Source organism: Emys orbicularis, chromosome 1 (genome assembly GCF_028017835.1).
Source record: "Emys orbicularis isolate rEmyOrb1 chromosome 1, rEmyOrb1.hap1, whole genome shotgun sequence".
In the NCBI taxonomy this organism is placed as follows: domain Eukaryota; kingdom Metazoa; phylum Chordata; order Testudines; family Emydidae; genus Emys; species Emys orbicularis.
Genome location: NC_088683.1, coordinates 91,125,730 through 91,148,351, shown reverse-complemented (window position 1 = coordinate 91,148,351; position 22,622 = coordinate 91,125,730). Strand labels below are relative to the sequence as shown.

The 22,622-nt window shown below is 45.8% G+C and overlaps 1 protein-coding gene across 1 annotated transcript in view; it reads right to left on the bottom strand.

Moving 5' to 3' along the window:
- Nucleotides 1-22,622, bottom strand: part of UTP20 (UTP20 small subunit processome component) — an 87,646-nt gene that overhangs the window by 15,977 nt on the left and 49,047 nt on the right. Inside the window, exons 30-49 of the mRNA XM_065404546.1 lie at nt 22,355-22,587; nt 20,433-20,577; nt 18,202-18,289; nt 16,790-16,933; nt 16,068-16,118; nt 15,816-15,968; nt 14,963-15,118; nt 13,851-13,991; nt 12,413-12,550; nt 11,172-11,311; nt 10,821-10,900; nt 10,039-10,343; nt 8,234-8,373; nt 7,478-7,634; nt 6,247-6,345; nt 5,778-5,945; nt 4,909-5,075; nt 3,075-3,216; nt 2,636-2,752; nt 629-799 (exon numbers count right to left, since the gene is read on the bottom strand). Coding sequence (XP_065260618.1) covers nt 629-799; nt 2,636-2,752; nt 3,075-3,216; nt 4,909-5,075; nt 5,778-5,945; nt 6,247-6,345; nt 7,478-7,634; nt 8,234-8,373; nt 10,039-10,343; nt 10,821-10,900; nt 11,172-11,311; nt 12,413-12,550; nt 13,851-13,991; nt 14,963-15,118; nt 15,816-15,968; nt 16,068-16,118; nt 16,790-16,933; nt 18,202-18,289; nt 20,433-20,577; nt 22,355-22,587 — 2,935 coding nt within the window. The remainder of the gene's footprint in view (nt 1-628; nt 800-2,635; nt 2,753-3,074; nt 3,217-4,908; nt 5,076-5,777; nt 5,946-6,246; nt 6,346-7,477; nt 7,635-8,233; nt 8,374-10,038; nt 10,344-10,820; nt 10,901-11,171; nt 11,312-12,412; nt 12,551-13,850; nt 13,992-14,962; nt 15,119-15,815; nt 15,969-16,067; nt 16,119-16,789; nt 16,934-18,201; nt 18,290-20,432; nt 20,578-22,354; nt 22,588-22,622) is intronic.

Below are 22,622 nucleotides of genomic sequence, written 5' to 3'. Positions count from 1 at the left end.
TCTCCCCAGCCCATGTTACCTGGGGGGAGGGAGGAGATGTCTCTGTCCTCCCACTGCGCCGGTTCCCCTTCCCCCCTTGGGCACGTTTGGCTGCTCTTCCTGGCAGCAAGACCCAGGCAGAGAGCGGGACCGAGCCACTCCCGGACACTGCCTGGTGCAGCCCAACAGCTGCCTGGGAGAATGCCTGGCTGCAGCAGCAGCTGTCTGCCTACCGCCCAGGCGTGGCTTCCGGGACAGCAGCTGAGCAAACTGGAGCCCACTCACTATGCTCTGCGCGTAGCAGCAAGGGCCTTGCTGGGGAGGGGTGAAGCAGCAGCCCGCTCCGTGCCCAGAAGCCGACTCTGAGCATGCCGGGGGAGGTTCCGGCTGCCTCGGCCTCTGTCCCTGAAAGCTGAGCCTGGGCAGGGGACAACCTGCTGCTCTCCCAGTCACAGTCAGCCACTACGCTGCACCGGGCAGCATCTCAGGCAGTGTGGCTGGAAGAGGCTCTGGCCCCACCTCATCTCTTCCAGCTCTGGCCCCACCCCTTCCACTCCCCTGCCCGGGCTGGCTGTTGCAGGGGTGGGGAGCATTCGACCCTTCCTTCCCCATGAGTCACCTATGAACTGTTCTATTTGGCTCTGCTTACTTTGAAACAGTTCACCACCAAATGGAAGTTCTGGCCCTTGGCTGCTCCTGGCTTGGCAAAGTCCTTCAGCAGCAGGAAAAGCTGCTTGGTTAGTTGCTCTGTATTCTTTTCAATAGAAGGCAAAGGGAACTTTAAAATCCACACCAAAGACTGCAGAGCGCCAGTGATCACCTGGGAATAGGAGCCAAAGAACAGCATGTGGGATTAACAGGATTTAAAGAGCATCTCCCCCCCCCCCCCCCCAGTCTATAATTACTAGCAGGCTCGGGTGACTATCTACAGCTGGAATTAACATGGAAGATAAGCTTTCCCAAACCTTTTACGTGAAATAGAAATGGCTAGTCAACCTGATGGGAAAGGTAATACACACACACACACACACACACACACACCAATCTATGGCCAAGATTTTCAGATGTGGCTACCGATTTCTGGTGCCTAGCTTGAGACACCTCTAAAGGGTCTGATTTTCAGAGGGTGGGTGCTTAGCATTTTCTGAAAACCAGGCTCCGTTAAGGACTCCCATTTTTGTCTCCCAAAAATCACCAGTCACATGAAAATCTTGGCCCCGGTGTTTGTTGCCAAATTAGTCAAGCCACCAGAGCCAGTGTGTCAGGTGCCTTTTGTAGTGGTGAAAAGAGTGCCCAGGTCAGACGCTGCATTCCTGAACACACCAAAATCTGCAGAGGGAGGGGTTTATGTGGCCACTTTGCTCACTTGTATACAGTACTGCTGGGCTGGCTGGTGACTGGCGAGAAGGCAACAATTAACCTGATGTCTGCCCCGCACGTTGGCATACACACGAGAAACTCACGGCTCTCATCTCGCTTAGAACCTCCCTGCTACCGAGCACAAAACGTTGGTACTTTGCTCCGAGACCATTCTGCTTCTGAAGCTTTAAATGTCCTATTGGGCCTGATCCTGTGGGAGGTGCTGAGTGCCCTCAAATCCCATGGATTTAGTGAGATAGGCATGCCCAGCACTTAGTGAGATTAAGCCAGTTATGAAGCACCGCATAAGGTTTTTGTCAGACTACATTACTCAGTCAGCAGTGCATTCGGGTGAAGGAAAGGGATGCAGGTTGATCCCTTGGCACTGGGAATCCAGGATTTTATACCTATGCACTGCAAAGGGAACAGGGTGGCTGGTAGTGAGAGGGGAGAAATCAAGCTAAGGAGTTAGGGAAAGCCCAAAGAACCCAAGTTTAGCCCATTAGGGTGGGCCCAAGGCAGCACAAGAAAACTTCGGGAGGCTCCCTCCCAGGGCCGGGTAAGCCAGTACTGAGTGCAGCTGTCCCACAGGCAGAAGAGCGCCACTGCAGCAGCATCAAGAGCAGGTTCTGCTCCTAGGTAGTTACGAAAGGAAAAGTTTCACAGAGGGATCTTGTTACCTTTTCTCTACAGGGGAAGAAAAATTTAGTTTCCCTTTTAATTATTATTGTAAGTGAACTACAGTCGCAAAGGTGTCACAGTAATACCACTAGATGCGGACGGCCCGATCTGCAGAACAGCCACAGCACGAGGTGTGCAGAGACCATGTCAGCTCCCTACACTGCCCTTCAACTCGGACCTGAAGGGACCTCTCCTCTAGGAGCAACTGGGCAGGTTCTGTTTCTAGGCCCATTCGATCCTTGGACTCCGCTGAGATTCCCAACAAGGAGGCTAGTTATGATAGGGACAGTGACAATTGCTAGAACCAGATCAAGAGCAGCCATGTATTTCGCAGATGTCTAGCAGCACCTGCATGGTAAGAACCTCTCACTGCTGACTTTGGCCATGTTTCAACCAGCAATTCAGAGGCAAAACATTCAATATCCCCTGGATTACAAACCTCCCAAGGTATCATACCCCCAACTATTTACCTTAACAGCTAAGAAATCAGGTTTGAAAACTATGCTTTATAGTTCAAGGACAATGTAGGGAAGTCTTTGGAATCCATGGTTAGCCTGTATTCTGCAATGGAGCTGGGTAGAAGAGGCAAGTGGTATATTGAGCTTAGACCCCCTACCTTAACATCCGTGGATTGCAGACAGTCTATAAGCAGCTGAACAAAAGGATCCAACATTTCTAAAACATGCTCATCTGAGGAATTTATTTTGGATCTCTTCAGGCTCATGTGCAGTAGCTACAGTGTTGAAAACACATTTTTCATTAGTCACAAAGAGAGGACGAGGACATTATCATGTAACTCAAAGGGGTAAAAAAAATCCCAAAACACAATTTCAAGACACAGTAGAAACCATGCAACAGCACGTTAAGTCTTTAACAAATGAAGTGCTCTTAGCAGCACCCTAGAAGCCCCGCACTGAAGTTACTATGGGCAGCCAGACCCCCAGGATCAGGGATTGTCATTAATACCAGACAGGAACAGAGGGAATATTTTTTTTTTAAGGAAAGCAGAACAATTGACCCCACAGCACTTGTTTCACATCTGGGGAGACCCTTACCCTAAGTCCCGAGTCAACCAAGATATGCATGTTAGTCTTGCTGCTAACAGGTGCTTTCTGCCCGCCTCGCGCTGGGACTGGTGGGAGTAACAGGCAGCTTTCTGGTTGCAGACGAGGATCTGGAGGAGCCGGGGCTTTTGTTCTGCAAATTATCATGAGGCGAAAGGTACATTTAGACTTTGATGTCATTGGAGACTCACTGCTGGCAGTGGAGAGAATTTCACTGCTTCTACTGCTGACAACAGACACTGCACGGAGCACATTCAGGTCCTGGCAGTGAAAGAGTCAATGGAACAAACTGAAGAGCATTTTTACTTCTATGAGGACAAACAAGTGTGTTTTGCTTCATGTAACATTTCTACTGTTTTCTCACATTTAAGTTTATCATTGGTAAACACCCTCCTAAGCAGGCAAAATCCAACGGTTAGCGCAATGCAAATTTAAAATTTCTTTTCAAAAGAAATTTCTGTCCAAATGGAAAGGCATTTCAATTTCCAAACCTGATCCACAATAACCACAGCTTTCATCTCATTTATAAACGGCCCTTCCCTATATTGGAGAAAAGTCTAGCTAAAATGAGAAAACAAACACCTGGAACAAAAACGTAATCAGGGAAGCCACCGAAATCAAACACTGTTCCAACAGGAGAGCAGTCCACGGGATACAAGTACAGACTCCTGAGGGAATCTACCATCTCCTAACCCTGGCATCTTCAGACTTTGGCAGCCCTGCTTTCAGAGGCTCAATATAATCTGTCCAAACCAGGGATGAAGTGTAAATTTAAGGCTGTGAGGAGCATGAGGGAGAAACCCTAATGTGTTTGGGGAAACTCTTAGACTTTAAGGCCAGAAGGAACCATCGTGATCATTTAGTCTGACCTCCTGCAAGTTGCAGGCCACAGAACCTCACCCACTCCCGTAATAGACCCCTCACCTCTGGCTGAGTTACTGAAGTCTACAAATCATGGTTTAAAGACTTCAAGTTACAGAGAATCCACCATTTACACTAGTTTAAACCTGCAAGTGAGCCTGCCCCATGCTGCAGAGGAAGGCGAAAACCCCCAGGGTCTCTGCCAATCTGACTTGGGAGAAAATTCCTTCCCAACCCCAAATATGGCGATCAGTTAGAACCTGAGCATGTGGGCAAGACTCGCCAGGCAGATACCTAGGAAAGAATTCTCTGTAGTAACTCAGAGCCCTCCCCATCTAGTGTCCTATCACTGGCCATTGGAGATTTGCGGATGCCAGTCACAGATCGGCTACAAGCCATTGTAGGCAGTCTCATCATCCATACACTCCATAAAAAAAACTTATCAAGCTCAGTCTTGAAGCCAGCTAGGTTTTTTGCCCCCCACTGCTCCCCATGGAAGGCTGTTCTAGAACTTTACTGCTCTGGTGGTTAGAAACCTTTGTCTAATTTCAAGCCTAAACTTGTTGACGGACAGTTTATAGCCATTTGTTCTTGTGTCCACATTGGCGCTTATCTTAAATAACTCCTCTCCCTCCCTGGTATTTATCCCTCTGATGTATTTATAGACAGCAATCATATCTCCCCTCAGTCTTTGTTTGGTTAGGCAAAACAAGCCAAGCACTTTGAGTCTCCTCTCCTAAGGTAGGTTTTTCCATTCCTCGGATCATCCTAGCAGCCCTTCTCTGCACTTGTTCCAGTCTGAATTCATCTTTCTTTAACATAGGAGACCTCCCTCCTCCAGTCTAACAGTTCACTTCTCAGATTTCACAGAATCACTCCAAGAGCAAAATCTCAAGAAACCAGGACTCTCAGACAGCAAAGACCAATCAATAGCAGATAGACTGAGTCATTCTCTGTAACTTACTTGGCTTTTTCCGTTAGCAGGGGCAGATTTTCACTGATCAGGCCATGGCTGAGCACGAGAATGGATTCCGCGCTCATTTCCGGATTTAGGATCAACCCTGACATGATGCGACGTAATGTTTCGTGCACCTTGCGGGCTATTTTCAGGCTCATGGTGCTCTCTAAAACCTAGACAGCACAAGAGTCGCGTTAAGCTGTAACACAGCAGGGCAGCTCTCTGTGGGCAGCAGGAGGAAGTTACAAGAATGGCCAATCCAAATTGCCTCCAGCACAAGCAGAGTCCTGCTGCCCACCCGCCTCACCAGGACAGAGAAGTCCCTTCACATTCTCCCCACCCACCTCCACAGAGCTGATGAGCATATGGGACTCCATTCCTGACAGTGTTCTACATGGGCAGAGGCCCACTCATGTGGAGAGCCCCACTCAAGTCACTAGAGTGCTGCATGGGTGGGTATTTCCCCATGTCTGGAGTCCCTGACTTCAGCAGGGTTCCATGCACACACAGGCTTCCACCCAGGCAGAATAGCTTGCAGGATCGGGGCCTTTATGAGCTCTGGTATAAATAATGTAATCAGAGGCAAATCACATCTGAGAGGTGGAGCAGAAAACATCCAGAGTGGATACTTCCTTTGCACGGGGTGGGGAGAAGAACAGGTAAGTTACCTCTTGCTATAGATATAAATAGTAAATCCCTATTTTATCCTCTGCAAGAATATTGATTTCCAGCAAGGGAAAAACGAACAGCCAGATCCCACCTGTGCAGCTATGCCATCTTATCCCCTCAGAGCTCTTCCTTTCACGCGGCCCATTTGATCACATTCAGTGCTAAAGGCAGGGCTCCTACTGAAAGCTCTGACTGGATGTGCTTACCTCTTTCAACGGAAGAATGAGCTTCGTCACTTGGTCCTTCCCTACGTACTTGCCAAGGATTTCGTAAGAATCGTAACTCTTGCTTCTGCGAGCCTCCATGACCTTGGAGACTATCCCCTTCACTTCCTTTTCCTCAGCAACATCCCCAAACAGCTCCTGATTGAAAATCTTTTGAAATGCAGTGGAGAGAAATGAATGAGAACAGCAGAATCACTAGTAGATTCTGCAGTAGACGAGCACAAGCTATGCGTGGAGAGTTATCTCCCCCTCCCCCCACCACACACACAGCCAGTTACTTGTGCTAAGAACTGGATTTTTGTAGTATACAATCAATGTATATTGAAGTCAAAGATCCCCCTTTCAGAAGGCTGGGGTTGCCAGCGTCATGTCTTCCAACACGTCTCTTTATCCAAGCACGTTCCCTTGGCATTTGACAAGTGTCTTGACTTCCATTGCAATTAACTCCTACCTCAATCATAATGTCTAAGCAGGTGTCCAAATCGCCAGGGCTAAGCCTGCTTGTCAGGCCTTTCAGTAACAGGTGCACAGTGAACGTCAGCACGTGGACCTAGAGACAAACAATCAGCATTACATTTACCATTCCCAATCTGGGATTTTTGTTGTTTTGGAAATAATCAGACTTGAGGACTCCCACAGCAGAGCTCTCACATTTCTCAAACAATATACTCGAATACTCTCAACAGGAAAACTACTGAGAACTGTCCAAAAACCCATGGCTGGAAAGGATTTACCCGCTCTCCCAAAACTCAATTCAAAATGAGTCACTTTTTTCAAAATTTGTATTTTTTACCCATTTCAGCATATCCCAAGATGCCTATTTGGCCAGCAGCTCATTTCAGACAGCTGGAATGGTACACCAGCATGACCAGAATCATACCAGCACTGTTCTGGGCAGACGGTGATACACACAGATAGAGCTCTTAGAGATTGTTCTCTTCTCACATCTAAGACCAGCACTTTTCATCTGCCAGAGTCCAGTAGCAGAAAGCGAGCATCTCTCCACTAGGACAGCTCATCTGAAAAGCCATTCTTATCATAGGTTACAGGGAGAGGCACAATGACCTTGTGGTTAAGGAACTGGACTGGGACTCAAGAGATTGGGTTTCTATTCCCAGCTCTGTCACACACTCACTGTGACACCTTGGGCAAGTAATTGAGGGTGAAATCCTGGCCCTACTGAAGTCAGGGGGAAAACTTCAGTTGGGTCAGGATTTCACCCTTAACCCTTCTGTAAATTGGGGACAATATCACTTCCTTTCCCTATCTTGTCTATCTTCCAGGACTGCCTTTATGTCTGCATAGTGCCTAGCACAATGAGGACTGATTCTCAGTTGGGGCCCGCAGCCACTACTGTACTACAAATTAATGCCAAGTTATTTTTCCACAGCACAAAGCAAAGTAAATCCTGGTTCTAATTTCCCATTGAAGTCTATTCCCAGCAAAACCATGCTCTGCAGTGTCCCTAGCCTCTGTTTGCCAGAAGCTGGGAATGGGCGACAGGGGATGGATCACTTGATGATTACCTGTTCTGTTCATTCCCTCTGGGGCACCTGGCATTGGCCACTGTCGGAAGACAGGATACTGGTCTAGATGGACCTTTGGTCTGACCCACTATGGCCATTCTTATGTTCTTAATTATAAAAAGCTATAGAGAACGAGAGGAAGAACCATGGGATTACCTGGTAGCCATGGACGAGAGTCGACTGCATCTCTCTTAAGACGTACAGCAGGTACCGTGCTCCCAAAGCCTCCATTATTTTGGTCAGGGTGTTCCGTGCGATGTCCCGGATTTCCTGCGCTCGGTTCCTCAGAAGCGAGCAGACTTTGAGAAGAATGCTGGAACCAGAGATCAACAGCTCAGCACAGCCACAAACCAGCACAGAACCAAACACTACAGTAATGCCCTGGCTGCTTTCCAGGGCAATTTCATGGATTTTCTCTGATAGCTTTACATAGGGAATAGTTGAGCTACCCTCAAAACCAGGCACTGAGGCCCTATTGTTTTCATATATGGCCTTAAGACCATGTGTTTATCATACACAAATGTATCATCCTCAAATGGTGCTATTGTACAGAGAGGAAAGGTGGTTAAATTACAGGACCGAGAGTCCGGATTCTAACCCCAGCTCTGTCACCTCTTAACCTCTGAGCGCTTTACCCCGTAGTTCTGATTACTACTTAAGAATTTATCAAGCACTTTTCACATGTAGCTGGGCCCTATATAAGGAAAAAGTTAAGGGCAAAAGGGCATCAACATTAAAGCCAAAGACACTGCAAAAACATATGTTTCTAAAAAAAATTGCAAGGTGTTTTAAGGGTCCTTTTTTCCTCCAACCTGGCTTTAGCCAGATGCAAAACTGCAGGCTTTTAAAAATCTGGCCCTTAATCTTTTTAGTGCAATAACTGATATTTGAGGAGCGACTTTGCCCCCGTACCTTGGCAGGTTAGCTTCCATGACCTCTTGTGGGAGAGACTGCATCACCTTGACCATGGCAAACGCCAACGGCACCCGAACCACCTCTTCATCGTTCACAGCCTTGGATTTCACAAGCTTGTGTTCCTCATCTCTTTTCACCTGGAACATGGGGCAGACACAAATCCCTTTTAACACTACACTGGTGACGCGAATGAACAACTTTTTCAAATACCCAGTTCTTAACCCCATGAAGAGCAGGCTGACATGCTCAGCCAGCAGTCTGTATTTTAAAGTCTTTAGTAAACTGGACAGTCCAGTAACTACCTTTTAACAAACATTATTGTATATGAGCCTAACACCTTATCCATCCTGAAGGACCCCAGAGCACTTCATAGACTATGTCCTGTGGAAGCTGTTTATCAGGGGACTCTGTTACAGTGACACACTGCTTAGAGTGGAGTTTCCCTCACAAACTGATTCAGTGCATTTGAATGAACTTGCGCTCCTTTCCCTGTGTTCCCGCTGAGAAGAATCCCTAGCTCCTGGGCTCACCCCATTTCCCAAATGCAGCAGAGCGGGACAAAAGGGAAATAGGGAGAATATGCATGATATGGAGAGCAAGTGCTGTACAAGTACACACTAGAGAACTTCAACTGTATACTTCAGTGTTAAACATCACAACTGTTTTTTCAATAGAACGTAGTGCTTAGCTAAACCAATGGTTCTCAACCTACTTATCATTGTGGGCCACATATGCAGCCCACAATGTGTTATCTGGGCCACGGATTGAGAACCACCCCCCTCCCACCGCATGCCGCCTATGCCCAGCGCCTGCCCAGAGAAGAGACCCCTCCACAGAGTGGGGCCAGGAGCAGACCCTTCTGCAGGGCTGGGTGGCAGGACAGCCCCGGACCCCACCGTGCAGCAAGGCAGGGCAGCCCCGGACTCAGATGCGCGGGTCAGGGAAGGGCAGGGCAGCCCCGGCCACCACCGCACCCAGCAGCACCAGACCCCGCCACGCGGGGCAGGGCAGCCCTGGCGGCCCCAGATCCCACCATGCGGAACAGGGAAGGGCAGGACAACCCTGGCGACTCCGGACCCCGCCGTGCGAGCGGGGCAGCCCGGACCCCAGCCTCGTGGGCCCTGTGGCCTTTAGCACACAGCAGGGCCGCAGCTGTGTGCTAATTGGGTCGCATGCAGCCCAAGGGCTGCGTGTTGAGAACCACTGAGCTAAACCCATCTGTCTTAGGTTCCTATATAGTGCCCTTTACCAAGCACCTCACAGTATGAAATATACTGATCCTCCAAACTCCCCCATGAGGCAGAGAATCCCCATTTTACAGACCTGAGGCACGGAGAAACTAAGTGACTTTCCCAAGGCCATACTAGAAGTCTGACGGAGCAGGGAACTGAACCCAGGTCTCTGGCGAGCACCCTAAACACTGGACCATCTTTTTTCTGCATCTGTAACACTGAAACTAAACTGGGTGTTTATAATCAGCCGAGGGCCGTTGAGAGGCCTGCATGAAATAAGTGGTTCCAAACCCATCCATAGCAGGCAGGTGAACGCACAACTGAGGTTAATTGGAGGGCTTGTCAGCAATCCCAATGACATGCAAAGGAGAGTGAGCTCCCTCTCATGCTTCGAGGTGGCCTCTCTCCAGGTCAGGGTTGAAATCATGAGTCTAGGCAATTTGCAATTCTCCTGCACATGTTGTACCTGTTCTCTGGATAGAACCCTTCAGCCTGGCTCTTGGCACCAGCACAAGAGTCACTTACAGCCACGTACATTTACAAACCATCTTTTCAGTGCTGAACACGCACCTTTGCGGCAAGACACCTGTGTAATTTGGGCAAGATGCTGCCAGTTACTGTTCCTTGAATGTGTTCAATCAGACACTCCAGTTCCTCCTTATTTCTGGGAAGGGAAGAAATGGATTTTGTGGCTTTCTGGGTCTCCTCAGATTCTCCGGTGCCTGCCTGTTCATGCTGAATCAGTGCAGGATCCCTCTGCTTCTCACTGTCCTCCAGCAGGTTCTTCCTTTTCTCTCCCTCAGCCTCCTCCTCCTCCTCACTCTGCTCCAATTCCATGGCTTCGTTCTCTGCTGCTTCCTCAGCATCCATGGCCTCTGCATCTGTCGGGCAAAATCAAATCACAGACCACGTGAAGGCACATGTGAGATGTCCCCACACCACTTCCAGAAAAGCCCAAAGTCACTAAACAGATAATCACAAATGTGAATATGCCACAGACACAAGTTCCTTCGTTGTAGCTGCAGTAGGGGCAGGGTGGAGCACACAGCACCCTACCCAATCTTTGGCTAGCAAAGAAATCCCTGCAAGATTGCTGCTCCAGCCAGTGAAAGTTAGAGCATCCCTTAGCCCAGTCTAAGTTATGCCGAGGCTATTTTGGTCTGTGGAAGCCCCAGGACCAGTGCTAATTATGAAGACAGACAAAGAGTTGATTAGTCAAAACAGGCCTTCCAATTAGTACATATTAAAAGCCCGAAGGAGCTAACCTGAGGTGTAAAACGATAGAAAACTTTAAGTATCTAGACTGAGCAACTAGCACGTGAGGTTCCATCATTAGGAATCTGAAAACTCACCTTCATTCTGAAGAGTCTCGAGTTGCTTTTCAAGGGTTTCATGGTCAAAATGAAAAGCTTCTAGCAGAGTCACTAACAAGCTGTCAAACAACAGATTGAATAAAAGGTCAGTTTTTTTCATATACGGAAAAGAGTGTTTAGACTGATCGTTGGTCAAAAAAAACTTGAAGCCACCATTTTCTGGGATTTTTTTTTTTTTTTCCCCAACTGATTTTCAATTACAGAACTCCAACTCAGAGAGCAATTGCTCCCAAAACAGTGACAACACTAAAATCCTAAAACCATCCATTAACTTGCTGAATCTTTTATTTGTCGCATGACAGTGAGCACTGAAAACAAGCATTACTGTACCTGACAGCCAGTTTTTGATTGATCTGTCCAGTTTGCAAAACGTGTATGAAATGTTTTAAATGGTACATATATGCTGACCAAGAGAGACGCCTGCAAACAGCACCTACAACTTCAACTGAAGCAGTTATCATATTTTCATGCTGCCGAAACACAAACAAAAAAATCATCACTATTAATATATTTTAAACAAAGATATAAAACATATTTAAATCAATGAAACACAGGACTAAAATAAACAAAGTCAGTATATGGGGGATTTCTTTTTAACTCTTTCAGATTTTCCCAGGTCCCTGAAAATGAATCAGATAGTCACAGAATGGACTAAGAAATCGATTTCTAAGGTGCCAATCCTGCAAATACTTATCCACATATTAAACTTTGCTCACATGATAAACCCATCAAAGTCAATGGGACCACTTGTGTAAAGAAACAAATGTAAGCATTTTCAGCGTCCAGGCCTAAAAGGATTTCTCACATTACAAAAATTGAACAGATCCTATTTCCTTGTTGTGATTCCCTGCTGGATCCTTTCCTGTTTATCTCTAAAACATTGAAATCTGTCAGGCAGTACAGAACAGCTCTTAATACAAAAAACAAACAAGCAAGCAAAAAACCCACCTCTGGCTTTCTAAATACCAACCAGACATAGTGTTGTGAGACTATGTAACCCTGGCCCTAAAAGTAGTTTTGTTTCATATATTTTGTACAAGAAATAATCTTTTAAACAAGAATGACAGACTAGATGTCATCATGCTTCAAGTTGTCTATTTCAATTACAAAATTGCTGCTGACTTTGGAGGATCTGAGTTTTTTATTGATGTCATACCCATCTCTCTCTGTACACACTCCATACCAGGTGCATACTGCCTCCTTGAGAAACTAATCTGACAAACTCTCTGCAATGGAGCTTCTGGGAATTTTGGAGACGGAGGGAAAAATTTCCACCCAAGCCACTTCATAAATGAATCATCTGTATGATGGGAAATTAGCAGCATGGAAAGTAATAAAGGGACCAAATTCTCTCAGACACAGGAAGTGTTTCGCATCTGACAGGACTGGATCCTAGCTACATCTGTGCCTTCTTAATCCTCCTTCACCAATGGAAAGAGGCACAGTACTGTCATCTAAAAAGCAAAATACTCCAAATCTGTCACCCTTTTAAGGTGACAAGCACTGCAGGTCGAACACTGTGACAAAGATGGATACATTAGTATTAAATTAGCTTTATGTTAAAAACCTACTTTAAGCATTTTCTCATCAAAAATAGTAGTAGTTGCATAAGGCATGATGTAGTTCTGCAGAGATTTGGAGGACAGTACGATTTTGTCTTCAGTCAGCTGCTTCGCCAATTTCTTTAAGGCTCGAGCTCTTCTGTGGATCTGGGAGAGATTGGCAAATTCATGAACATTTAACAACAGAACATTTGCGTTTAATAATTTTTGATGTAGCAATTGTAAGAGTGCCCAAAGCTTAAACACAATGAAATAAATACGTGTCATTTCTATCGAAGGGTCACCTTTCCCCCCCTCCATCTCTGAACCTTCTCTAGCTTTGCTCCTTTATAAATGTCACGATTCAGTAAATAAATCACAAACAGTGGCTTACGGCATCCTCAAGACATCAGACAGGAGAAGGTAATTGATTATAATGGGGGAAAAGTGGATGAGAAATAAGTGAGAAAGGAAATTTAGAAAACATAGGCAGCATGTAGCTAGGGATGTAAGAAATGCTCTCTCTGAAAAGGAATGCTGTATGTCACATATTTACTCTAAGCAAAAAGGGGAAATTGAAACATTCAGATGGGTGTATGTAAAAAGGAAGAAGAGATGCAGCAGAGATTAAGAAATTCAAGACCTGATCCAATGCCCATTCAGGTCAGGCCCTACATGAATGCTAAAATATTTTCAAAGACTATTAATCAATTTATTCAATACAAACATACATGGATAGTGTTTGTACAACAAACCTTTGCTAGTTTTATTCATACGGTTAAGAAGGGACAAAGCAAGATTGAGCTACATGGGGCTGCTAAGAAATAAGAACATTAGAATCTATGACATTTTACTAATGAATACTGAACAGATCACTCCTTTCAGCTAAATGCTGGAGAATATAAATACAGACAATACAAGATACTGTAACTAAAGTATGAACAATTTTATGTAAATTCAAACTTTACTTAGATTTATAAAAGAGCGTTGAGATAAAAACAATTAATCACTGAAGTAATAAGGCACCCCGTCCCATTTTCGGAAGTAGTTGCGAATCTAAGTCCCATTTACTTTCAAAGGCCTGGTCTACACTAACCCCCAAATTCGAACTAAGGTACGCAACTTCAGCTACGTGAATAACGTAGCTGAAGTCGACATACCTTAGTTCGAACTTACCGCGGTTCAGACGCGGTCCACACGCGGCAGGCAGGCTCCCCGTCGACTCCGCGGTACTCCTCTCGCCGAGCTGGAATACCGCAGTCGACGGCGAGCGCTTCCGGGATCGATTTATCGCGTCCAGACCAGACGCGATAAATCGAACCCGGAAGTTCGATTGCCAGCTGTCGAACTACCGCGGTAGTGTAGACCTGGCCTTAAAGAGTCTTATAAGCCTAAGTCAGTTTTGAAAATTTCACTCTTGAGCAAATGCTAATGTTTTACAATGGAAAAGGAGCACACTGTGTTTTACCTGAATATGTTTCATGTTCTCAAAGAAATCCATCTCAGGATCATGACAGTCAGTTAGCTGGACCAAGTCTTGAAACTCTGGGTGCTTTGGAAAAGTTCGAATCAAGCAGGAAAGCAACGAAGTATAGTCTTGTTGAATGCTCTACAAACAGCAAGTGACCAGAGGTTAGCGTTGATAGGAAATGCAGTAATCCCTGGTGTAGAACAGCTAATCACGTCAGTGCTACTTACAAATATGTTTGACACAGTCATGCCTTTTATTATTTGTTTAGTACAGATTGTTTTAGTTTAGATTATTTTTGTGTACATTGCACAAAGCTAAACAAAGAAAATCCCTGCCCCAAAGGGCTACCTAGAGGAAAGTTAAGCTATGCGGGGAAATACAGAAAAGAGGGTGGGCTGTTTTTATTTTTTTAACATTTAAATCCAAGAATAAATTTTCTGTGCATTAAACCACTCCCGATTGCAATTACAGTGGTAAAGATAATCAAATGTCTCATGGATTCTAATATCATCAGCACGACCCTATCAATTTCACAGCATAAGCCCTTCCTCGTGAAATCTGATCTCTCCCTTGTTGCTGGGAGCGCCCCAGCAGGGGGATCCTAGCTGCATGTCCCTGCCGGGCTGGGGAGGGACAGGACTTGTCCTTTCCTTGCACAGCCGCTCTTGGAGGGAGATCAGACCCACCTCCGAGTGCCACCCACTGCTGCAGGAAGCTCCAGTGCTGGGCAGCAGCCCTGGAGGTTCCTGTAGCTGGAGGAGGCTTGTGGAGGTGGGTCCAATCTCCCCCTGCTGCTGCAAGAGCCCCAGCCAGCGGGCTCCAAAGCTCCGAGTCCCTGCTGGGCTGGGGAGGGACAGGTCTTGTTCTTCCCTTGCAGGGCTGCTGGGGGTGGGAGGGGAGGGAGATGAGACCCACCTCCGCGTACCTTTTGGGTTGGGACCCCCAGGGTTACAACACCCTGAAATTTCAGATGTAAACAGCTGAAAATGTGAAACTGGCCAATTTTAAAACCCTCTGGCCATGAAATTGATCAAAATGGACCATAAATTTGGTAGGGCCCTAATCATCAGCATAACCAGGGGATAATCATTATGACCTCAAGTGCTTACCTCAGTCTTGCTCTTCAGTCCTTTTCTCAAAGACAGCAGGAGAGTGTGCTGGATTATTTCTTTGTATTCATCTTCTGTGTGGCTGATTTCTGCTATTCGATGGATAATACTAGTCAAGCACAGGCTGGCACTGTCACTTAAAGACATGTCCCCTAACTGAGATGGTAAAAAGATCATATCACATAAGTCTAGAAACAACACCACAATGAATGACTAAATCTCCATATTGCACCATGAGCTACAGCTTCAAAACTTGATTACCATTCTCCCCCTCCTCCACCCCAACACACCTGTTTCAGAGAGCTGTAACAGAGAGAACATCTACTCTCCACAAGTCTAGACTGGGTGGTACCATTTGAAATATTATAACAATGCCCACCATGGATCCAGAAGTTATACAAAACTTTCTATCCCCTTCCCAGGAGAAGCTATGGACCAGATCCAATGGCCCGTTGAACTCAATGGAAAGACTCTCATTGGACTTCATTGAGTGTTAGAATGGGACCCATGTAGCTGCCACTGAGGGAAAAGCAGCTTTTCAAGATTCCCAGTGTGCCTCTGTGGCTGTGCAGCCCAGACTCATCACAGAGGTCCTTGGCTCTGTGCTGAAGAGGCACCTTGGGCCAGTGTTAGGCTCTTCGTATTCCTCTTGCTGCACTGTGCTTGCCTGTCAGAACGTTCATAGAAAACGCAGCATGGACATCGCTAGGGAAGAGTCAAATCTTGGCTTTTGTGAAAAGGAAACCATTTTACAGATGCTATTTCTTGGCACCAAAAACTAGCAAAAGAACTGGAAAGTAACATTAATTACACAAACCCTATGCTAACACAAGAGGAGAAACTTTCCACTAACCTGTATGGTGTAGAAACAGTTATGCATAACTGGAATAAGAAAGTTGATGTCCACTCTTTGCATTGCTTTGATCTGAGAAGTGATTGCTTGGAACGCTGACAAGCGAACATCAAAATTGATATCATCGAGATGTCGTTGATCAAAGGCATTCAACTAACAGAGACGAACAATAAATCATCAATTTAAAAGAATTTTTAAAAAACGATTCAACACAAACATTGAATAAAAAAGTAAACGAAAAAATGTACATACCTTAACTACCTCAGTAATGTATTTCAATTCACCTTCCAGATCAGATAAAGTCTAAGAAAAAAAAAAAAAAAAAAAAGCAAAGTTAAAACCAAAATTAGTTAAATCATATGCAGCAAATAAATATTAGAACCTTAGAGTCTCTTCCTGCTACAATTTGGAGCAGAATCAGGCTCTTAATTTTGGCCCCTTTAGAAAGTAGGTTAAAAAATTACAGGAGAGTGTGAAGGAGAGTAACTGACATTTTGTCATTTTAACACCAGTGCCTCTCCTCCTCGGATTTCAAAGGTGCACATTTCTAATTTCTGGATCTATGCTGTATCTTTCACAGATTTCCCGCTGAAAACAAATGTAATGTGTGCCATTCCAGGGACAACAGCTTGGGTGATTCCTATCAAGCTGGGGTGGGGGAGTAAAAATAATATCTACTTCAGCAGTCAAAATCCAGCTTTGCTCATACATGTAGAGGATTCGTTATAGATAAGGTGCTCTTTGATTGGTTTAAAATGCAATAGATCTAAATAGATTCGCACATCAATTGGAATGCAGCAGGCCAAAACAGCTGTCAGGCACAATTATTTTTATTATACTAAATAACTTGATGTAGGTTTAAAGATCTATAAGTCTATATGGAACAATGCAGATGACTTTGCTTATGATTGTTCCTTATCTGTCAGAACTAGAAGGATAAGAAAATTACAGAAAGGCACTTAAAAATGTAATACCTGAAAAACCACACAGAGTGTCTGTCGAGATAATTTGTTCTGGATAACCGAAAACAGTTTTGCCAGAGGCTTAAGGAAGCTTGTGGGGTTTAAGCAATGCCTCAGCAAGTTCTGCACTGTCACCAGGATGTCAATCTCTGTATCCTGAAAGAAAGAGACAGTTGTCTAAGTTGTTAGATCATTTAGTTTCCTTGAAAAGTGTCTCATGCCATAGTGTGATCTTAAGCTTTTGATTTATGCACATTACAAATATTAAATGAGAATTAGTGACTGGAAGCATAAAATCAATTCCCTCATTACAGATTTCCTATAAGCACTTGGAGAAATAACTGTGTTTTAATTAGCTATTAATCACACAGTGTGAGCAGGTAAAACTAATCATGCCTATGGTGATTTCTTTTGGATCCTTTCTCGAATGAAAGGCCAGTAGGACTGGCAGAGCCTAGCAATGAAGTCTTTGTTAATCTGCTAGTCAAACAGCAGCATGTAGTTATACTGTCTTCCTAATGAAACTTTATACATTTTCTTATATATTTGTAGATTTTCAGGCCAGAGGGACTATTATGATAATCTAGTCTGACCTCCTGTATAACACAGGCTATAGAATTTCACCAAGTAATTCCTACATCAAGCCCATAATTTCTAACTGAACTCCGGCACACCCTTTAGAAAGGCATCCATAGCTTGATTTAATGACTTGGGCCCGCAGCTGGATGGCCTGTGGACTTCATTCACCGGGGATGGAGTTTTGCTTTGAAAAATGAGGCTTGGCAAACAAGCGGGATCCTGTGTATAATACTATGTTACCTTTATCTCTCCTCTCACAATGTACTTATGCACCATTGGTGGATACCTGAAGGAATGTCAGACCTACTCAGGTGTGTGTTTATATTGCTCTTCAGTGGCTGCAACTGATGGATCACAGCAGCTCTAATATTGTCACAATAAGAAGTGTGAGTGTTTCATGGGCTCCTGCTACTTGGGAAATAAACTACATCTCAGTGGTGAGAATGGTCAAAGGATTAGAAATCACAGAAGTACTTCGGCAAATCTTCCCTTAGCAAAAGAGGGGGCACAACTACCCCAGCTATGTTTTCTCTTGCAAGACAACCACCGAGACGGATTCTGTTGGGGAAGGCAGCTTAATATGACGGACTAGCCTTTGTGGGGAATAGAAGGGGGATTAAACAGAAGGCCTTTCCGGGACAAACATGGTGTTATTGTAGTCTTGCACATGGCACCAAGAGTTGCATTCTAGAAATATGCTATAGATTTTATTATTACACAGGTTCAAATGGTTAAGAATGACTGCAAGAACTCGCATGTAATTACTAGATTTTTAACTGCATCATAAAAATAATCCCATTTACTAAAGAAAATAAATGTGTTTCACTGAAAGAAGTAACACCTACCTGCATAATGCTACTCTGGTGAAGGAAAGGGAGGAGGAGGCTGATGAGTACAGAACTCTGACCTTTGTCCTGTATAAACTTGCTGATCCTACATTATTTAAAAAAAGGTTAATTTGTTAATCTTGCATCCACATACTCACCCATACAAAGTGAACAGGGATTTCATGGGCTGCAATAAAGGTTGTGAAACTTTGGTGCTAGAATAGAAAATTATGTCAGCACATCCATTCTGAACCTGTTAAAAGCTCAGGCCCTGATGCTGCCATTGGATCCATGTGACTGCACCCTTGAACTCACATAGAGCCACTGACTTCAAAAGGACTCTGTGGGCATAAGGCCCATACACTCAGAGGCAGGATCAGGGCCTCGAACATTTACATTAACAGTAGGATGCAATTTAGCTTTTAGGATGAATCAGGTGAAGAGAAGATTTTTTTAAAGAGAATATTCAAATATCAAATGGGATCAGCCCATTTTAAATTGCACAAGGGTCAATTTTAAAACTAATCCCTAGCATGTCACTGAGGGCCAAATTCTGCCTTCAGTCAGGTAGGAGTTGCCATACGAGGGCAGAATATGTCTCCTGTAAAATAGTCGTTAGTATTTTGAATTTTAAAAAGAATAAAAAACTAAACAATGTGGATATGTGAAACTATTTTCCATAAACATTTTTTCTGATCATTTTAATACATTTAAATAATGTCCTCAGCACAAAGTTGTGTAACAGACAATCAATCAGTCCTGGGTAAGTTATCTGCCTGGATTAAAAAGTCCAATGACTCCCTTGTTTTACAGCCCTCACTGATTGTTCTTCGTCATTTAAAAGTACATAAACATGAAGTTTGAGACACAAATTGGTGAAAGGCAAGAAATTCAAAGTCAAGGCTGACATCTGCACTCAGACTATGATTTTGAATTTTCTACGTCTGGGAACAAAGGCCTTGATCTGGCAACTGGATCCACTCTGTGCCTGTGTGGATATGTACATCTGTATTTCTCCTTTGCTGGAAACACAGTATAACTGTTTGCCCTGTAAAAAGCAACAGAGGGTCCTGCAAGATGCAGACTTGCATCTGAAGAAGTGAGGTTCTTACCCACGAAAGCTTATGCTCCCAATACTTCTGTTAGTCTTAAAGGTGCCACAGGACCCTCTGTTGCTTTTTACAGATTCAGACTAAAACGGCTACCCCTCTGATGTTTGCCCTGTGAATTCATGATTTGTCTCCTACTTTGGGAAGAGAGTTACAAAGAACCCGACGTACAAGTTTGCTGTATCCATGCAAGCCAGACTGCTGCAGCCACTTTTGACCACTTCAATATTTTTATAGCCCCAAGGGGAGCAGTCTCAGATTGCTCGTAGTATTAATATCTAGAGTGCCTGTCACAGGACGGGGTTCCCTCACCCTGGATTCTTACCACAAACAGTCCTCATGCAAACCAGCAACAAGTTCAACGCCAACTGCTTTACTTAGTGTGCTATACAAGTACTTGTTTCCCCACCACATAAGGCTTTTACCTTCTCCCAAGGCACATAGCAAGAGGGGGGAGAGATCTCAGTGCTCAGGGTATGTCTACATTGCAGTGAGACACTCGCGCCTGGCCCGTGCCAGCTGAATTGAGCTCAAGCTAAGGGACCGTTTACGTGTAGACATTTGGGCTCGGGTTGCAGCCTGAGCTCTGGGACCCTCTCACCTCACAAGATCCTACAGCCTGGGCTCCAACCCAAGCCCGAATGTCTACACAGCAATTAAACAGTCTCGCGAGCCTGAATCATCTGACTCGGCCCCGTCATGTTTTTTAACTGCAGCATAGACATACCCTCTGAGCTCCTGAGCTTCACCGGCTCTTCCTTCCTGACTTCTCCATGCCCCTCTTTTTGTCTCCTCGGCTGAGGAGCTGATTCACTTTGTTAATTTGTTAATCATCCAGTCCTTAACCAATTATCTCCTCATGGGGACACTCGCCAATGCACAGATAGTGTGTGTAGCCTAAGGCTGACTCACCACTGTCACAGTGCCAGTTTTGCTTACGGACGCTTTTAAAATTCAGTCAGCAGTGATGGGAATTGACCACCAGTGACTTGGAAGTCGAGTGACACATAAGTTCACACGTTTTAAATGACTTGGTCACAACTAATTTAAATTCAAAGCAACTGCTTCTATATTTGCAGTCCATCCTGAGGGATCATTGTTTCAAAGCTTATCTCTTTTGAACCCTGAGGAATCACTTACTTGGAAAGAATGTTGAGCTCTTTGCTGACTTGCGCTCTAAACTTTTTCTTTTTCACCTTTTCTACATTTAACATGGTTTTGCTGAGATACTGAAGTATTGCAGGAACGTGAGACAGAATTAACCGTGCACCCAAGCTGGGGGACTCTGTAATGGATACAAGGTGGTTACCAGGGCGTTTTATAGCAAAAAGGAGAGATCCAATTCTACACAAACATGGGGCCAATGATGAACTAGGAGGCCTGATGTTCAGAAGTGCTGAGCATCCTCCACTCCAAAGGAAGTCAACGGGAGCTGCAAGCGCTCAATGCCTCTGAAAACCAGCTCTGCAGGAGTTTAAAATTCTATGTGACTGAAGGCGATTACAACTGCCCCTCCCACCCCAAAAACCCAAAAACCTCAAGAGCTCCCCTCCTCATTAGTTCACTAACAAGTCTGTGATACGAGGGCTTAGCCCAGGGGCGGGCAAACTTTTTGGCATGAGGGCCGCATCGGGTTTCCCAAGTTGTATGGAGGGACAGTTAGCAGAGGCTGTGCCTCCCCCAGACAGCCAGGCATGGCCCGGCCCCTGCCCCCTATCCGACCCCCCCTGCTTCTCACCCCCTGATGGCCCCCCCGGGACTCCTGCCCCATCCAACCCCCCCTGTTCACTGATGCCCCCCCCAAACCCCTACCCCATCCACACCCCCTGCTCCCTAACCACCCCCAGAACTCCCGCCCCTGACTGCCCCCTACCGCCCCATCCAACCCCCTCTCTCCTTCCTGACTGCCCCCCCCCGGGACTCCTGCCCCCATTCAACCCCCCTGTTCCCTGCCCTCTGACCGCCCCGACCCCTAACCACACCCCTGCCCACCACCCCGAACTCCCCTGCCCTCTATCCTACCTCCCCTGCTCCCTGCCCCCTTACCGTGCTGCCTGGAGCACCGGTGGCTGGCGGTGCTACAGCCGTGCCGTGCCGCCCAGAGCACCAGGACAGGCAGCCGCGCCGCCCAGTTGGAGCCAGCCACGCCACCATGCAGCACAGAGCACCGGGTCAGGCCAGGCTCTGCAGCTGCGCTGCCCGACAGGAGCTCGCCACCCCCGCCGCCCAGAGCACTGCGCCAGCGGCACAGTGAGCTGAGGCTGTGGGGGAGGGGAAACAGCAGGGGAGGGGCCGGGAGCTAGCCCCCCAGGGCAGGAGCTGGGCCAGATGTGGCCCGCTGGCCATAGTTTGCCCACCTCTGGCTTAGCCAGTCTCTTGCATCGTGGTCCAGTGGAAAGAGCCCTAGACTGGGAAGTCTAGAGACTGGGTTCTAGTCCCAGTTCTGACAGTGACCTGTTGTGTGATCTTGTGCAAATCAATTCCCCACTCTGAGCCTCAGTTTCCCCATCTATACCAAGGGGATAACAATCCCTGCCTTCCTTTGTCACGGCTTTGAGAGCCACTGCTGAAAAAGAGCTAACCAATGTTAAAGGAAGTGCACGGTCACCTTCTGCCTGTTATTGCAGGCGAAGGGTAAAGGTGATGAACCGCAAGTCTTTATTGCAAGGGAGTGCCAATTAAAATGAATGGCAATGAGTATATGGCTGGGTGAATTTATTTTTCAAGAAAAAAATTAAGTGGACGTTTGTGCAAATCACTTGTCCTAATTGCCAAGGCTGCCCTCCGGGTTATAACTTAACCAAGGGCGTGCGCCCATTACTATGAACGTTCTCCCCATCCCCTTTAACACAGAATAAACCTTTCTGGGCCCTGGCACACAAATATGGAACTTGTCTGCACGCGGATGAATGAACGTGCTAAGGGAAGACAAGCCTTAGCAGGGAATTTTCCTTCTAAAAAGGCATTCTTGCCAAAGGCGCAGAATATCCCATCAGGATCCAAAACATCCACTCATGCTTACAGTTGAGTTCCTCCTCCTTTGGATTACTATTCATTCATACCTTCTGTCATTCCATCGGTGTCAGATTCTATACAAACGCAGTCAGCCACTGTCAAGCTGGAAACCAGGTCTGTGGGTTCAAAATCTGGACTGTTGAGGAGGTTGTCAGCCACATCCATCACAACACCAGCTGTTGCCTCGCAGAGATTCTTGGCGGACAGCAGAGCAAAGACATTCAACAGTGTATTGTATTCTGGGTGCCCTGGTCTCTGCTTGGCCAGCAAAGGGAAATACCTGAGTAACAGACACAGAACAAGAAAAATTCACAG